The following is an 18,927-nucleotide window of genomic DNA, read 5'->3' on the forward strand; positions in this document are numbered from 1 at the left end:
ACCTGCCAAAAGAGCCTCCCTGACGGCTGCGTGTAGTTGGGTGCATTTGGAGTAGGCTGCTGTTCCACAAGATGTCGTGGTGTGGTCATTTGCCAAATGTGAAATTTCGCTGGACGATGACGCGCTGTGGGAGCGTAGCAACGATGACAATGGCAGCACTAGTGAAAACGAGTAGTCCATTGACCATGTCAGCTACTAATAAATTTTCGTTATCGAATGTGCCTTCGAGTATGCTCTCTCTCTGTTTTTTTTTCCCTGTCTCGCGATATGGGGGGGTCGACTTACAGACGTGTAAATACGGTATTGAAAGCAATATGTAACACAACCCTTTAACTCGCACTGAAATCCGGGCTGCCACCGATAACTAGAACTCTGCACCATCGTGGATGGGGAGAGTGCTAGTGCGTGGGAGCTGGCGCTGCCGTGCGGGCTGCGCAGCTTTGCTATTTCCATCTGCGGCCCTTTGTTTAGGCCTGACTGGAGAGACGACCGGTTGCGCCTGGCCAGGCACGGCCAACGCCTCTGTTGCAGGTCGGTTCTCTCTCAATAGCTTCAAAATTCTTTGCTGCATTTTTCTTTTTTTTCGTGGCTATTTTCATTCATTGCTATTACTCAAAGGAAAGTATCATTGGGATACGTGTTTGGACGTCACCTATACGTATAGTGGAACTGAGCAGCATGCAGCCGGTGCAGCTACGCAAGTACAACTGAAACCTACGTCGCAGCAGGTTGTGGTGCGTTTCGCAAGCACATTTTAGAGCGCAGCTCTAGTTTCTACGGCGAGCATTGGCGATGCAAAGGCGCGTTTATAATCCCAAGGTTTTCGGGGCGCGTCACTTGCTGCCACTCGTGCCACGCCACTTGCGCTGTGCCAGCCGAAATGACATCCCCTCTAGACTTCGATGCGCATGCCGTTGGCTTCCCTCTTCGAAGAAAGCGCAGAACGATCCCCAACTTGTGTGCGGCTGTCAGCGCACATTGACAAGGCAGCGTGGGCACCTTTTTTCTCGACGTCATGCATTGTTGGTCGGCGCAGTCGGCACGACAAATGCGTGTATGGAGAAAGAGCCATCTCGACATCAGGCAGATCGCACGGTGTTGGCCACGTTTGGTTACGTTGGCTGCGCCAGTGCTTCGAACTATAGACCTTCTCGGCAATGTGATGTAGCATGTGTGCGCGCGTGCACTCACGCTATGTCGAACTACACACACGCCTTAACTAAGCGATCTTTTTCTCCGACTTTCATTAGTCCGAATTTTGTATAATTCGAATTTTCATAGCATTCCCACAGAATTCTAATTAACGAGCTTTTGCTGTATACCGTTCTCGATCGCACGAGCCTCATGTATTTTCTTGTTTACATGGGATTTAGTGGCCGGAGAACTTATCATACGATCACAGTTTGACGACGTACTGATCATGGCTGCCGAAAAATTGTGTTTCCCAGAAACATATCAACTTGTAAAAAAATAAGCTTAACTCCATTGGGTCATTTTTTTCTGTTCTCAATTGCGAACGGTGGCATCGGGAAATTATACGTAACAGGCTCATGTCAACGAGGTTCTACTGCACTCAGCTCTGCACTGGTCACAGCCAGTTTGGAGACAGGGACAACTTGTAAGAAAAGTGAGTCACTATACTGTGGGCATCCACAATTAAGAAACATATCCTGCATTTCCATTTCTGCTGCCCCTGCACCAGTATGCCATGCAGTGCTTCTGCCAGCGATCACAGCCAATTGCCAAGCATAACAAGTTATGACCAAGTCTTACCTTCTGCTCCCGAAGCATGGCAGCCAGGGTGTCTGGCTCGGCCACAATGGGTTGAGCGTCAGCCAGTTGGCGCTCCACCTCGTGGAACCAGTCAAGCAGGTCTTCTAGGTCACCAGTCACTTCAAGGCTGCGCTGGCGCGAGAGCTCAAGACGCTCGGCACGCCGCTGAATCTGTTCACAGATGGCGTCAAAACGGCGGTTGGCACGAGACACCATGGCTTCCACCACACCTGCACCCTCTCCAGGTGACCGCTGGCACAGCTGTGGGCCCAGATGGTTCACAACTTCCAACACACCACGCATCTCCTGCAGCTCCTGCTCAAGACGCTGGAACACCAAGAAATGAAGGTATACATTAAACCTTTGCAGCAGTGCTCAATTGCTGTTACTAAAAAATTGCTATATTCTTGACAAGTACAGCCAATAATGGTGGTAATAGAGTGCACGAAAAGCAAGAGAGACCACATGGATTGTCATAGCTCTCCTCACAACTGTGATACAGTGCAGTCCACTTATAATGATATCAAGAAGAACGAAAGTCCGATCGTTATAACTGATCATTGCTACATCTGGACTGTGGTAAAAAAAAAAATGCTGCCAAACATACCTTTGTAGCTCCGAAACCAAATTTGCCACTTGCGTTAAAACATAGGCGTTGTATAAAGTATACTGTGAAAAATAAAATGTTTATTTATACCTCTAAACAGCCTGTCAAGCATTAGGCACGCTGAAATAGTCCGAAATATGCACTTGCTTTTGCTGGATCTTCAAGTTCACAACAGCAGTGTGCATCGCGTCCAGCTACTGCACGAACACTAGCGCCAATAATTTAGCATGCATGAAATCAGCAAGCGATTCGATTGAAGACAGTGCACTTCGTGTGAAGATCGGGATCGGTGTCAAAGACTGGTCATTGTCAATCTCGTTGCCTCCACCGCACAACTCTGCCGTCTGTTACAAAAACAATCGGCCCATCAAAGGTAGCACATAACGCATAATGAGGCAGCACTATCTGCACTCAGAAACTCTTACACTGAAGCACCAGCTGTTTCACTGTCAATAGCGACATGCTCTCAGAGGTTGGTAAATGTCAGCGGCTTCCACTGTGTTGGTTCCACTATCATGGGGGGTTTTGCCCTGGCGCACAAAGCCCGCCTTTTCTGTCAATTGGCATGGCCCCTGGTCGCAGCAGTCATGATCGCGGTGCTTCTGTGTGAGCTCAATCTTGCAAAACTTGCAGCTTCGTCTCAAGTGACACAACATTGCGCTTTGTCAGCATCATCTTCTATAACTGGGCTGTCCACTGCTGCTTCCACGGCGCATTTCCACGCTCGCCAGGAAAGGTGCAAAGGGCGGGCGCTGGTTACCTTCAAACTTTTTTTCTTTTTCCCCTCCCTCTCCTCATGCGTAGCACGACCATAGGCGACACGGATGCGAGGCGACTGACGCCATCTTGTGGCGCGCTGCGCCAACTAGCGATGCTCTCCATGGCTTTCGAAGTCAGCAATGTGGGTGGGACAAGGCGTGCGGTTAAAGGAGGCAGAATTGCATACGTAAACATACCGACCCATCTTCGCATCGTTCGTTTAAGGGGAACTTAGCATTGCAAATTTCACGATTATTCTGCATGGAAAACGCCACCCACAAGGCAAAATTTTTATTGTTATATCTGACATGCGGTGAATAACGTATCATTATATATCTTTATTTTCTCTCATAGCCCTAATGTTTATGTTGACACTCTTAAGTCGACTCATCGTTATAACCGATATATCATTATATGTGGTATCGCTACAAGTGAACTGCTGCACTGTAGTACCATATCACAAGAATGTTCTGCAAAATGTTACTTTTCCATTGGTAGGTCATGCTTCTAGCATTTTAACTTAAGCACAATCATAATGAATGTAGTAAATGTAGCAGTAAATACTGTAGGAACCTAGCAAACCACAAAGATATGCCACATCACAGGGTATGTGGAGATGTTCAAGTCATATCCCCGATTTTCGTCTCGCTCAAGCAGCTGTTGCACCTGCTCATGATAATCTCGCCAGTGCAGAGTTTTGGTAGGATCCAGTTCGTCAAAGAAGAAGGCCCTACAAGTCAAACTAAGACTTCAACCTCAGCTACTGTCATCCAACAAGGTGACACCAGTAGTTCAGTAAGCAGAAAACTACGCACCTGCATAGTGCTCTCTTGGGCAGTAAGGGCAGCGGCCTCCAGAGACCGCAGCTGTGCTTCAGCTTCATCCATCCATCGAGTGAGACGTTCATGGGCAGTGTGGAAGCTTTGGGCTACAGGCAGGGCCTCACGGGCCTGTCGCAGGCGCTCCGATGCACGCTGTGCCAGGTCTGTGTAACGAAGCTGTAGAGAATCCAGCCGGTCTTTGAGCTGGATGGCATCATTGCCCGATGCATGCCGCATCAGCTCCTGCCCGGACCCACTCAACTCATCAACTTGCTTCTGGTGGTCAGATACCTCTTCACTCAGCTCCTGTAAAAAAGTGCCCATAAGCAGTGTTCAAACACAGCACTGCAACAAATATGGCTTGTTGTCATACAAATATGGTTATTGGATACAAAGGTGTCAACTCTCTCAGCATTTGTGCCAAAGGAGCCTCATAATCTTGTATCTACTAAATGCCACTATTCTGCCCTAACTCAAACGTATAACATCAGACGGTACCTAGATTACTGAATTCATGGTGTTGAGAGATGGCAAGATGCGGTTGGGACAGTAAGGACTGCGAGTGGGAGACCAACGTACAAACGGTTGGGGCAGCCATGGGAAAGCACACTCACATTGAGCTCGTCAAACTGCTCCTGCAACTTCTCAACGTAGACGCTGAGCACTTGGTAGCGTGCAAGGCGCGACTCCATCTCTCCTATCCAGACAAGCAGGTCCTCGAAGGCGAGTGCAAAGGCGCCAGCGCCCGCACGTGCCTCCGTCAAAAGCTGCTCCAGACGCTCGCTGTCTCCGACGAGGCGAGCATAGCGATCCGTCAGTTCTTGGAGTGAGTCAACCACAGCCTGAGCCTCGTCGTCACCCACCAGAGACATAAGCTGCTGAGCTGTTTCAGTGAGTGCCTCAAACGCTCGCTTGTGCCCCAACACGTCACGATGAAGTTCGCGATGTTCTTGCGCCCGCTGTGTAAGACGGTCGGCATCCGTTGGCAAGGTGGACATCGCCGTGAGCCGTCGTTCTGTTTGCTCCAGCCACTCAACAAGCGGTGACAGCTGCTCCTGGAACGATCGAGCTACGGGCAGTGTCCTCTCCAGGGCTGCTGTGCGTTCCTGTGCACCTCGCATGAGCCGGTCAAATCGCTGCGCAAAGAAATGACCAAGGAAGTGAACTGGAGTGAGGCGACAAGGCAGTACGAATTTAATTAGGTGTTTATTACAGCATACTGTATAGTGAAGACTGCAAAAACTTCTTTTCTAGCTTGACATAAGCACTAATGCAGAATTTGATGGTTATGCTGCACAACAGCAATTGGATGACTTTACTACACTGACCAAGAGTGAACAAAATGTATTAACTGCTCAGTGGCGCCCACGGTGTAAGATATATACACTCTTTAGGCGGGGACACTTCTCGGCTTGCTTGCGAGACGCGATCGACGAAATAAAGTAGCAACGGCACGCATCCATCGGCCTGGTGATGGCAGAGGATACCTATCGGCGTGACGACGCAACTTCAGTTAGAACACAGGCGAGGGCTTGCGCAGACAAGGAACGTGTAGACAAGGAACGCGTCCATAGCACAAGCAACCAGAGAACGGCGCCGCCCTCTCCCCCATGCTCTTCCCTCACCATAATGACCTACTTTCGCGTGTCACTCAATCATTTCATAATTCCTGTGAAGCACTGGTTGCTATACCAACGGGAACTAAAACCAATAAAACCTTTTCTGCCTTAAAGTTGCGTCGCCCCACCAATAGGTAACCACTGCAGTGACGGCTGATCGATGTGCGCCATTTCTACTTTATCTGGTCGATCATGTCTCACCAGTGTCCTTATCTAAAGAGTGTGTATCTTACACTGTGGTTACACCTAAGATGCACTTTGAACAGGCTTAAGGCCTGATGAAAAATTGGGAGGACGTTTAAAGCATTGTCTTTAAAGGTCCCCTCACCAGGTCTGGCCATTTTGAGCTGACAAGTGCAGAACATACATTGCGCAATAACGATAGTGACTGCAAAGTATTACATCGCTACGCGCCGCGTAAACACATGAAATTTTAAACCATATGCCATTTTTCCTTCTCCTCGTGGCCACCGCACTCCAAGCTGGAGGATGACTGTACTCGTGCACCTGCGCCTATATACTGGTGTACACAGTGTGATGTCGCTCATGGTGAGACATCTGTTATCTGTGTGATCTGTTGCTTGAATTGACAAATTGAAGTTTAGAGAAATAATAAAACATACAAATGGAATGTCTGCATGTTTTTTGTTTTACTTCGCACTGAAGCAAGAGAGATGTACTTCCACTTTGTCTGCTTGTTCCCAAGGTCGTGCGGTCATTTGCGCACATACAGAAACCGTGCCATTTTCTACTGTGTTTCAGCATGTGACCATGCTCTATGATCCACTTGTTCTGCCTCAGTATTTGTGTAGCACTGAATTATACCGTTAGTCATGTGTCCTTGTGGACAGTGTGCGAAATTGTGCGCTGTGCGAAATGATCACAAATCACGCGCTACGCCACCAGCGGAAGTGCGCATCGCCAGGGGAAAAAAAAAGAAAGGATAGGAGAAAAAAGAAAGTGATGGCGGGGCACGTGACGTATGTGTCACGTGATCCTCGAGGTCCGGCATAGGAGAACGCAGGGAAGGACTTTTGCTTAGACGGGGTGAGTGGAGAGAGAGTCTCGTTATGCAGTGGAGCTCGCCTGCTGAAACCATGGGTTTGTGGCACTGAAATATCTTTATCTCGGCTATTAATGAGCCGAATTGAAAAATTTTTGCAGCAGAACGCTCCCCAGAGGACACGTAACAACTTCCAGCTTATAACCAAAATTTGCTATGGGGCCTGGTGAGGGGCCCTAAGAGTGGAACGTGATAGTAAAAGATCCCCGACTGCTGCTCACGTTTCCCGGCAACTGCAGCTTACATAACCGTAATGTTTACCGGTAAACGCTCGCGGTAAATACTATGCACGAAGGCGCGCTTTCTCGTAGAAATGGCACGAGATGCGACGGAGGCAAGCGTTATCTGGAGGTGTTGCAAGGAAACGGGCACGCTGCTTTATGGCCTCCGAAATTGGCGTGCGTAAATCTTGGAGGCCATGGCAGCCCTATGAGTAGTAGAAATGCTGCAAAAGGGGTTTGTGTTTAAGTTTCCGTACAAAAGAATGATGTTTTTAGATTGTGCTTCACGATTTTCCTGATGCATGCTTTTTTGAGGAATTCACTTATTTCAGTTATGCCTCTGCGCCACTCGAATGGCCTGCGTGGTTGTAGTTCGGAATGATTTTTCGCCAAGTGATGTCCAATGTTGACATCAGATTTTTTGCGACATGGGGCCCTTAATGCTATCGCGTTAATGAAGACAAAACGCAATCCTTGCAGGCAGGATACAGCTGGCATGACACACATGCCACTGCATGAGTGCAAGATCCAAATCAAACCTGCCAGCATGACTCAAAAGAAGGGGTGCTCATCTCTTTGAGGCCCAATGGTTACTTGAAGGTAGTTTTCATTGCTTTCCATCAATCTGCACATTACATCAATCTCAATGCTCCTACAGGATAGCTCTGTGGATCTGCCCTGTTGCCTTATTAAGTAAGAACACTTTCTGCTAGCTCCACAAAAGTAACTGAGCTTCTTTTGCACCTGAATGTCAAGGTGGCATGAAAAATGCAGCAAAGGGAAAGGAAGGGAAGGGGTGAAGATAACCAAGAGCATTACATGAGTGCGCAGAAGTTAGTGTCGCCCTTTGTTCAAGAAAAAGGAAAAAAATGTTTTACAGAGGTGAGAAAAGCATCCATGGAGCCATTCCAGCATTGGAGGTTACATGAGTTACCTCAAATCTCCTTATTGCTATCAAACAGTAGTAGTATTATCCGTCTCTTCATTCAACAGGTCTCATTTACCATCCTATATCCAATCACAGCCAGCTTTCTAGCAGAAGCCAACATCTGTGCACAAAGGAGGTGAGCGAACAAAGCCCCAATGTGTATTCTCACCTGGCTCAGATCATGCAACTGTGCCTGAACATGGGCCTTGTCGGCTGATGACAGATGCCGCATGACCTCAGTGCCCATGGCCTGCAGCGAGTTCATGCTGCCCTGCCGGTCGAGCAGTAGCTTGTTGAGGAACTTCTGCTCCTGCAGCTGCGCCTTGAGCACCTTGTAGTCAGCTGATGGAGCCCGCTGATTGGCCACCAGCTCCTCCGTGTCTTCCAGCCAGCGTGCCACGCCGGCCAGGGCCTCTTGGAACTTGCCTGATTGCAGCAACGCCGCCTCAAGCAGACGCTCACGCTCTCCAACCTGTTGCAACATTGCAAACACTTGTCAGAGAGCTCTAGAAACATGTACTTTAAGGTTCTGCATATACAGTTGATCCCGGAGGTATCAACCGCTGATATATGAAATTATTGTCTATGTCGAACAGTTGTAAAATCCCCTGCAAAAGTATACCGGTGTAGTACGCATACACAGAACTCCCATTCACTGACACATTCGACACATCGAACACTACACCGTGCAATGCCCCTACAAGTGCGCTTCTCCGAACGATTACACGATCACTTCTCGTGGCTGCGTTATATTTAATGCCAACAAATTTGATATGTCACTGTTTTCGCAGATGCTGTCAAAGAAGATACTGAATCATCTGAAAGGCAGTACATGCAACAGAAAAAAAATGAGCTGCGTGCTCCAATTTAGCTCACTGCACATATGGATGGCTTGTGCAAACTGTGGCCATTTGTTATTAGCAAGAGTGGAGCGTCACTCTGTTTCAAGAATGCGAAAGGTCTGATAGTGTTCCAGAAGAAAGCGTGGATGACACTCAATCTTTTCACTGCGTGGCGCTGCGCATGCGATGCCAAACTGGAGATGCTGTGCCGTGTGGCTTGTCCTCTTCTGGCAAAGGCTTTCCGCAAATGACATTATATATAGTATTCCACGAGCAGCCAAAATGAATTCGACCCCAACCTCCACTTGGATGGATCTTTACATCAGTTTGAATTTAACTACCGGACTTCGCAGAAAGGCCCACTGCAGCCGTGGCGTGCAAGACTCATTGCTGTGTGATTCGTGCAGGTCCACAGTGAATGCATTTCATTCGTACATGCACAGTTACATGTCATTGGGAATGGCCTTGAATGTTTTGAAAAGCTGAACAGCACTTTCGGAACTAAGAGCACGTGTATAGCGTAGTGATTATTTTGATTGGTCCTGTCGACCTGAATGAACCTTATACTGACAGAGGCGGCCCGGGCCAAAGCAGTGCTATTCTGTGAAGTGCGCCGTTTAGGCACTGTGCGTTTGGGCTGACGTCGGAGAGCGCTCACAGTGACAAAGTCCACTACTGCGTCGGCCACGACGTCCCATCCATGATGCACTCAGCGGTCATTTTGTGGCAATAACGCAATGAAACGCTCGCTTAGGTGGCATCGAGCACGAATGGCTCTGCGGCGCATGCGACATGTGGCACTGCATGAATCATTACACCGAATATATTGAATATTCGAAAAATGGAATAGTAGTTAGTCGATTCGCAAATAGAACTGTTCGAACGGTCACTATTTAATTTGATTCAGTGATATTCAATACTCGCATACCCCTAATTTACACACAACTCTTTTCATAATTCACAGCTCAAAAATTGCCCTTCACAATTCATCGTGGTTCATATTATGTATACTGTGGCATTTTACACTATTTCACTTATGCCTTCGTTCGATTAATAGTCAATCACCACCCTAACCCCTTCGGAAAGGGAATTGTGGGGTTTCGTGGCACATTAGCACCATAGGCTGTGATGCTTCAAATGCAAGGTAAAAAACAAACAGAAAGCCCCTAAACTATTACCAGTGCCAGGTGAAAGGTAGCTTCAAAAGCCAACATCACCTAGCAACATAAAAACAGCTGTATTAGAAGCAAACAACATTACCTTCTAAAATCAGAGAAAGATGAAATAGACTCAATCTTTCATAAAGAATTGTGACAACGCTTTGCCTATACACCTATCCCCCGATGTGTTGGCATGATGGTTCTCAACAAAAAGTCCCATGTTCACAGACCATGTATTCCTCATCCTTCAGACAAAAAAAAGTGCCAAAATAAGAAAGAGTATAAAAGTACCAAGTACTTTGCAGAACCACTTGAGATACTTTTCTCTTCACAAGATAAAAAGGAGAAAACCAGATGTCAATCAGCAGCAAGCACATTAGAAAATGTACTTTGCCTAATGTTTACATAAGCCTACCTTCTCCTTCAACTGGTTCCATTCGTCATTGAGTTTGTCAATGTCTCGTTCCAGAAGAGTTGTGTTAACACCTGGTGATGCAGACTGGATCAGCGCGTTGCCAGCCCGATTCACAGTGTCAACTTCACGACCCAGTGGCTCCACATGAGATTTGCGGAATTGCTGCAATGGCAAGAAACGAGAAGACATAGCAGCTTAAGCAAGATATAGTTAATCCTCAATATAATGAAATTCTTGATATAACAAAGCATTTAACTTTTCATAACCTCTTGTCCATAGAACACCATGTATTTAGAACCTTAGTATAACAAAGTGTGTTCGTATGCAATTTCAAAATAATTAAATTCCGCTTCCCCCACAAAGAAATGCCGAGACAAGCAGAAGCTTCCAGGGAGACAGATGGTCAAATGATTGAATCAAAATTGGCTGCTTGCAAACACACCTCAAATCGTGCCAGGCGCAACAAGAGTGACCACCGAAGTGGAGTCGCATCATGTTCCATATAAAGTCCAAATGCAATATGATCCTATCGCACCCCACGCACTTCGTGCTTTAGGTGCAAGTGAAAGTGTGTGAGGGTGAGACAAGATAGATAGTGGCTTCATGAGTGCCGTTTTCCCACACGAGCAGAGGGAAAGAGGGGAGGGGAGTGAGCTCGCGGTAACGAATTAAACGCGCAGAAGGGTGGGGTGAGGGGGGGTATAAGTTGGCACCCATCACAATTTCTGGCGTGCGTCTCTTCCATGACTGCGCATGGCTGTAAGCAAGGCTGAGCCCGTATGCATCCACGCACGCTGCTGCATGGAAGGAGGAAAGAGATAGGGGGGAGTAAACCATAACGCGATTGAGGCCAAACCTGTTGACCCAACACATGATCGCACGTCAAAGCGTGTGGTTGGTTTGTGTTCCCACTCTGCAGGGAGAGACACAGCAGGGCAGCCGAACAAACGCGCACCATGCGGCCATACCATCAGTGGCATGCAGGTTCGGCTCGGTTTGCGGCTGATAAAAACTACTAGCATAGCTACTAGGAACCAAACATCTCCACAAATCTCGATTCTTGCTCCGTGACCTCGATGCAAGAGGTAACGTGTGTGGGGATCGCACGCGCATCCCGATATCTCCGGAGCGGCCACGCGGTTATCACACGATAATCACGTGCTCGCTCGCGGAGGGTAGCGGGGAGAGGGCACCTTCGCCGCTCCCGCTGTTCTTTGCGCCTGGCCGCGACGCTGCAGCCAAGGCACCCCGTTCCCTCCTTTCCCTTTCTTGGAACCGGGGAGACTCCCTCTACGCCACTCGGGGAGAAGCGCTATTCCCCCGATGCACCGTTGTCTTTCGGCTGAGGAGCTTGCGACAGGCCGCATCTCAATTCAGCTGCTGAGACCGCCGCACGCCGTCCCCCTGCTGCGCTCGGCCTTTGTGAGCGACTGACCGCCCCAGGGCCCAAGAGCGGATCCACTCTGGGTGAGCTGAACTCTTATCAGCCTCTTTTGTGGTTCCCACATTGCGCGGTTTATTTCGCCTCAGACGTGCGGAACGCTCCGCCGCTGTGGTTTTGTGTTGTATTTGTATGTGTGGTTGCTGTTATTGTCAGTTGGTATACTTGTACTCTAAGGTAAATAAACACCTTAGGTCAAGACTCACCCTGTCCCCCCTGGCCTGAACCCGCCGTGGTCGCAACTCACTGCGAACCGCGGGTTAGGGGTCACAGCTCTGACTGTTAGGGCTGCTGCAAAAGTGCTAGAGAGCGACTGCCGCTCCGCCGGCGCTGTGCGATCCAGAGAAGGGTCAGGTGCGCACGCGCGAACTTGAGTAATACCTCTATACGTGTTGGGCCACCAATGTGGCTTCACGGAGTGTTCACTTGCCAAGGCTGGTTGCGTGACATTATGCTCCTTTCTATATTTTTCCTTCCTCCAGGTTTAGAGGTAATCTGCTACATGTGGAAGGAGCGAGCGTGCTGAGACAGCATGGCATCATGTAAGCAGTCTTCCCGAGTGTTTAGTATTGGAGGTTGCGTGATCTCAAGTTTCGTTGACTCGGAGTGAAAAGCGAAACATTCGCTTCCGGCTGCCGCAGATTTTCATGATAGCGTCGTCCAAATGCGGGCGACGCAATCAACCACAGGGGTGGAGTGCACACGAAAGGCTTCACTTATTTCGTACAGCCGATGTGAAGATATCGTCAACGTGGAATGAAACCATGTCATTCGTTGCAGACTCCCAAATTCATCAAAATTAATTATTTTCTCATTCAAATTTGCTTTTTTAGATTGCCTGATAATTCAGAAAATTTTGCGGTCTCTTTCCGTGCAAGAAAAATCGATCGACGACTGTACTGAGTTGCATAAAAGGTCGAAATTAAATACAACGAAATTTTGCAAATTGCCGATTTTACCTACTTTGTTATATCTATGTTTAACTGTATAAATGAAGCCTCAATGCGCTATAATGTTTTGATTTCTTAGCTTTTAGTACTAGTACATACAGTTTCCTGAATACTCAATGCGACATCACAAGACAGTAGTAGTACATCTGTTGTAGATTTCACGGCCTCAATGAATGGGAGTTATTTCCCTGCATATTCTCCACTTGTCTTTAAAACCACAGTGCAGAGATGTGGGGTAGTTCCTGATCCTGTATTTGTCACCAATAAAATGTTCACGCAAACCAGGGGAATGACAAAGTGCCTTACTGAATGATGAAACACGAGAAAATTCAGCCTGCTTCGAAATAACTGGCGTGAATACCAATCAGAAGTCAGTACTAAACCTTCTTTCAGTATTGCTAGGATAAAAACGAAGGTCTACCCAGTGATCAAAATTAATCCCGAGTTCCCCACTACAGCATGCCTCATTATTGTTTCATGGTTTTAGCACATAAAACCCCAGAATTTAATTTTACTGCAATAGCAATCATATGGACACTCCAAGTTAATTTCTGCCGTCGCTGTGATGTTAAGTATAAAGTCCAAGTGTGATAAGATCTCGGTCATGCACAGTATGCTGTAGGTGTGAGGGAAAGCTTGCGAGGGTGAGCCGAGAAGGATGGTGGCTTGGTGTGGTGGCATCTTCTCACATTCGCAAGGAAGGAAAGTGGGACAGGTGCACAACGTCTTCTCACACGTACAAGGACGGGAACAAGGGGGAGTCAAGCTAGCGCACATCTCCACTCCCGCCGCGGTGCCGGAGTGCAGTCGTGCACCTCCCATCTTGGAGGCAATCTGTACTGGGTTCGAAAGCTAGCAGACCTGAGATAGCTGGTGGCTTCGTGTGCGCTATGTTCTTGCGTGCCTTGTTGGTGTTGAAGCAAGAGGAGGCACAAAGGGAAATTCGCTCGCCGCTGCTGCCGCTCTTCACCACGCCATCTTTCTGACAGCGAGTATCCACAGACATCGAGTGTGATGTGTTTGTGTTTGCCTGCGGGCATACGACAACCTCATTGTTAGTTTATTTAGCAAGCGAATCTTTACAGAAATGTATGCAGCTGGCAAAATGACCAACCTTACTTCATGTAGCTGTCTAATAATTTGCTATCGCAATTGATGCTTTGCCTGTCAAGTAAAACTGCGATGCTTAAAAAAAAAAAAAAGAAAACATTACCATCAGCTCACCTTGAACTGCTCCTGCTGACTGCGCAAGCTCTCTACATCAGCTGCCACAGGCCGGAACGTGTGCTCCTCACCCAAAGCACCCCCAACACGCCTCTGGGTCGTGTGCAGGTCCTCATAGAACTTCTCCAGTTTGGCCAACATGGCCTCCAGTGAGCTGTGACGGCCACGTGCCCGCTCTTCCAGCCTGTTGAGCTGCCTGCGCAATGCCTCCACCTGAAAAAATAACACCTTGGTGATCAGGCTGTTCTCCAACCAGCTGGCAGGCTAGCAGCACATAACGCCAGACTCGCCTTCTCTACAACGTTTACAGATATGACAATTTTGACCAGCAAAGGCAATAGCATTTGTAGGACACTACTGCTATAGCCCAGTTGATCCAGTAGTCACCAACAGCACGAAAACTATGCGACAAGCCATGTCAAGCAAAGCAACTATGTTGTGAAGGCTGCATTTGCATGTTTGTTGTGTGTGTCCCATACGCTGAGAATTTGTTCCTTTACTGATAGCTACAGTAGAACCTCGTTCATACGTTCTGGAAAAAAGTGCGATAAAGAACATGCCAACCTGGAAAATGTACAAACCGAAGTAACTAAAAAAAGTTTGACAGACTGAGAAACTGAGTGCGCGCTGGCATTTTCACACGAGACTGGCAGGCATATATTGCAGTGAAGCTGCTGTAGTGGGCAGCTATATACTGTTGTCAATCGTGCGCACCTTGCGCATTTCCTTGTTTGCATGGGATCTAGCGGCCGGAAAACGCATCATACGATCACAGTTTTTGGCAACGTAGAGAACGTTGGTGCTAAAAAATGTTTTTCAGGGAAGTATGAACAGGTAAAAAATTAACGTAACTCTACTGGGTCATTTTTATGTTCTCGATTGCGAATGCTGGCACTGGGAAAACATAAGTAACAGGAACTTATCAATGATATTCTACTGCATATGGTGTTGGGCAAGTGCACAGTCTGCTGGTACAACATTTTGCTGGTCAGAATTAATGAGCAGCTTCAAATGACGCCAACTCCACCCTCGATAAATGCGCTGACAAAGGCAATGATAGAGTGAGGGAAGCGCTGGTCAATGACAGTTGTAAAGAAACATGCGGAGGTATCCTGTAAGAGTCCGCCTAGTGGACTGTCCCATTTCAGCTGCTGCTGATTGGCTAGGGCCGCTCGTCTCCTCCTCTCTCGTACAGCTGACCAATCAGCAACGGCTAAAATGGACAGTCCACTAAGTGGACTCTTACAGAATAACCCCCCCTGCAATCATTTGCCTAGTGGAAAGAAGTCAACCTCTTTTCAAATGGTCAGCTTTCTTTTTTTTCCATGCCAGCACTAAGATCTCATAATGAGGCACGCTGTAGTGGGGGGCTCCGGATTAATTTTGACTACTTCAGGTTCTTTAACGTACACCTAATGCACAGTACATGTGCATTTTTGCATTTTGCCCCCATCAAAATGTGGCCACCATGGCCGGAATTTGATCCTGCGACCTCGTGTTTAGCAGTATGACGCCAAAGCCACTAAGCAATCATGGCAAGATGCCAGGGAACGAAGCATTGACAGTATTTTTCATCTATTTGTAACAACAGCAATACAATGGTTGAGCTACAGACTGACCAGGTCACACTATACTGAATGTGCATGCAGAATCGTTGACATTCTTTCCTGGCCACTTGTAGAAAACGCTTCTTTTGAATTTGTTTTCTTTCTTCAACTCCTCGTAATTTGGATTTCTAGATGGTCTTCGCTCAGTTTGAATTATTGGTTGGGCACCTACTGCACATCGAAAAATCAATTAAATAAACAATATCTGTACAAATTGACAGCTATAATTGAAGTTCAATAGAACAGACTGCTGAGCTAATTGGTACTGCATAATGTGAGGTGAAGTGCGAAAGAGCATGCAGGATGACAGCGGAAGCTCTGTGTTTTCTTCCCGTATGTCATCCTGCGTGCTCTTTTTCGCTTTGCCTCAGCTTATAGTTGTCTATGCACAAACAAAAAACATGTCCTAAACTCCTACACAAATAAAAGAAGTGATGCCTCTTGGCAACGCTATCCTGCTGCGCTAACTATGTTTTTTTATTGCCTGTTCTATTGATCACAAGTGCTGAGTCGCAACCTTGAGATTCTGACACCCCGTTTGTGTACTACATATTCTGGCCATCATTTCCCAATCATGTAGCCCCACAAAAAGAATGTCGCAGGGTTTCTACTGGGACCAGAGGCATCGTCCTCTCACCTGAGCACGGGCGCCCTTGGCGTCCTGAGTGTATCCCTGAGAAATCAGCTCCTGGCACTCCTGCTCCGCCCTGTCAACCTCGTGGGCAGCAGATGAGAGGCGCCCTTGGAAGCTCTAGAAAGATGCAAGCCCTGTCAGCAACTGCAGTCACAAGGGGGCTATGCCAACGAGCTCACCTTCACTTGATCGATCTGGCTTCGTACTGTCTTGATGTCCCGCCCAATGGGGCCCATGCTTTCCAACTCTTCTTCCAGGTTACTCAAGTCTTGCTGGGCTGTCTTTACCTTTGCCTATAGTGCCAGGTCCAGAAGGGAAAACATAATGCACCATGAGCAAAGTGTCATCATCATCATCAGCCTGGTTATGCCCACTGCAGGGCAAAGGCCTCTCCCATACTTCTCCAACTACCCCGGTCATGTGCTAATTGTGGCCATGTTGTCCCTGCAAACTTCTTAATTTCATCCGCCCACCTAACTTTCTGCCGCCCTCTGCTATGCTTTCCTTCCCTTGGAATCCCTTGGAATCCCTTCCAAGGGAAGCAAAGTGTGACAGACTGTAATGCAATGCTTGGCCTCTGCAACACTGCAAATGGCATTATTTACACGGGTCACAGATGCTCTTGGTTAGCCAGAAACAAACCTTTTTCTTACTGTAAAGATTAATCTAAGCCTAAATTCTCTAAAACCGGCTAAAGTTCTACTCAGGTTTCAGATTCAACCTAGTTAGCACAACATGATTACAAGTTCAAGGCAAAAAAAAAAAAGGCACGGATGGACAGAGACGACACACACGGCAACCAACTTATCCTTACACTCAACTTTCAGACAACAACGAGGCAGAAGTACAGGCAGTGCCTCTATTTTTCATGAAGATAGAATGTGTACCATGCACTCACGTGATACTGGGCCACCACCGTTCCTGCTGCTTCGAGCTGTCCACAGCGGTCCTGCAGGTCATGTGCCAGCTGCTGATGGCGACGTACCAGAGCATCGAGCTGGCCACGCACGTGTGAGGTGTCGCACTCTGGTGAGGCCGAGGCCAGCCAAGTGTCAGTGAATGCACGCAGTCGGTCGAGGCCACGGCGCATCTCGTCGGTCTCGCGCGCCATGCCCTGCAGCCGGTCAAGAAGGCGCGGGTTGCGTGCTGCCTCACCCAGAGCGTCGTGGGACGCAAGCTTGTCCTCAAGTCGCTGCAGGCCATGGCCCAATTCGCCAGCCTTCTCCTGGAACTCGCACAGCTTGCTTGAAACCTCATCCAGCTGACGGCTCCTCTCCGACACACCTGTGCCAGTGGCAGTGACAAGAGAGAGAAATCGCACTCCTTTCCCAGAAGGAACTGATGCTGTCTTGTGTAACACGCACACAGACCGAACCCAAAAAGTGACGCCTGTCCAGTGCCTATGCTATGCAACTGGCAAATAGTGCAGCATATAGTACGAACAAGCAGGAAAGGAGAGTCACCAATCCTCCCCTTCTGTTTGGCACCTCTCCAGTCCATGTTCGTGTTCTATATTGCGGTATTATCAAACTTGAACCAGGAGCCAACTCGGCCAGCAGCCATTAGGCTACAACACTATGCTGCATCACACGCATTTTATTTTTTCTCATTAAAATGCATAAACTACCCAGAGAGCATGCTGACTTCAAGTACAGACCAAGTGCAACACTGAGCACAGAAATCATGTCAGTGATGTCAAACAGAACAGATGCTGATGGCACTCCAACAGAGAGAATGGAATGAGAAAAGAATTCGCAAGTGCCTCGACTTATGAGATGAGTTCTTACCGTGGTTCAGTTTCTCCCACCGTGTGCGGAGCGTGTCCAAGTCCTTCTTGACGCCGTCCTTGTCCACGTCGCAGCCCGCAAGGAATGTTTCACCCAGGTTGCGCACACTGTCATACTCCTGGCTGTGCCTCGACAAATCATTTTTGAAGGTCTGGAAAAATCAGTAGTTCACAGAAATTACACCGTCTGCTCTTCCTTGTCCCCACACGCCCCCAAGAAGCTGAACAAGTTGAAAGCACAATGTTTGAATTCTGGTAGAACGGAATAATAAATGTGCTCGGCTGCATATATGAGTGAGAATTAAGAAAAGGAACTGAGGCACTCGATTTTTGTTAGTCACATTCACATGACGCCAAGAAAAGGATGGGTAAATTAACGACGATTTTAACTGAAACAAATTTTTTACATTTCGATTAAAACCGCAGTTAATATCCCCCTCGCTTTCCTTGACTTCATGTGACTGCAGCTGCATATATGTTCATGTGCTGCGATGCTCTGAAGAGTTATTTGAAGGACTCTTAACAGCGAAGCTGTTAGCCTCTAGTTGGTCGAGATTTTTCGTGTCCGCGTGTGGGGTTTTGCTCACACAAGAACAAATGGCAGCTGGAAGGCTTTGTGTTTGAGTTTCTGCATAACAGCATTATGTTTTCTCAAATAATCGAATCCCAATCCAATGCTATCATGTCCGCAGGTTGTAAGTCGTATTTTACAAATCTTCAGATGCATTTTACTTTGAGAAATGCAATAAGTTCAATAACGCATTTGCGCTAGGCAGAAGGCTTACAGAAATGAGGGTGTAAGCTGCACTGCCGGGCACGTGCGTGCAGGCATGACGTATGTCGCTTGTGGTGGTAGTGTGCAACGTCGGCAAAATCTTCACTGTACATCCACTTTCATAGGGTGGAATGGAGGCGGCTTTTTTTGTACAGGGCTAATTAGCAACAGTAATTTTCATTTTAAACCTAACAAAAAGAAATGTTCAACTGTGAGAGGAATATATGAAAAAAATTTGGAGGACGTTTAAGCTTCGCCGTTAAGAGTGGAACACGATAGATTTCAAGGAAGTGTGACTGCCT

General features: G+C 47.6%; 1 protein-coding gene across 10 annotated transcripts in view; it reads right to left on the reverse strand.

Annotated features, from left to right (window-relative positions):
* shot (dystonin-like protein short stop) overlaps positions 1-18,927 on the reverse strand; it is a 306,414-nt gene that overhangs the window by 48,556 nt on the left and 238,931 nt on the right. For all 10 annotated transcript variants that reach the window (XM_055068483.2, XM_055068486.2, XM_055068482.2 and 7 more), the window contains 10 exons: positions 17,852-18,002; positions 16,963-17,348; positions 16,244-16,357; positions 16,068-16,181; positions 13,824-14,036; positions 10,209-10,370; positions 7,961-8,263; positions 4,575-5,096; positions 3,955-4,266; positions 1,774-2,100 (listed from right to left, as the gene is read on the reverse strand). In XM_055068483.2, the coding sequence (XP_054924458.1) occupies positions 1,774-2,100; positions 3,955-4,266; positions 4,575-5,096; positions 7,961-8,263; positions 10,209-10,370; positions 13,824-14,036; positions 16,068-16,181; positions 16,244-16,357; positions 16,963-17,348; positions 17,852-18,002 (2,604 nt within the window). The remainder of the gene's footprint in view (positions 1-1,773; positions 2,101-3,954; positions 4,267-4,574; positions 5,097-7,960; positions 8,264-10,208; positions 10,371-13,823; positions 14,037-16,067; positions 16,182-16,243; positions 16,358-16,962; positions 17,349-17,851; positions 18,003-18,927) is intronic.

The sequence above is a fragment of the Dermacentor andersoni genome, chromosome 9 (assembly GCF_023375885.2).
Source record: "Dermacentor andersoni chromosome 9, qqDerAnde1_hic_scaffold, whole genome shotgun sequence".
In the NCBI taxonomy this organism is placed as follows: domain Eukaryota; kingdom Metazoa; phylum Arthropoda; class Arachnida; order Ixodida; family Ixodidae; genus Dermacentor; species Dermacentor andersoni.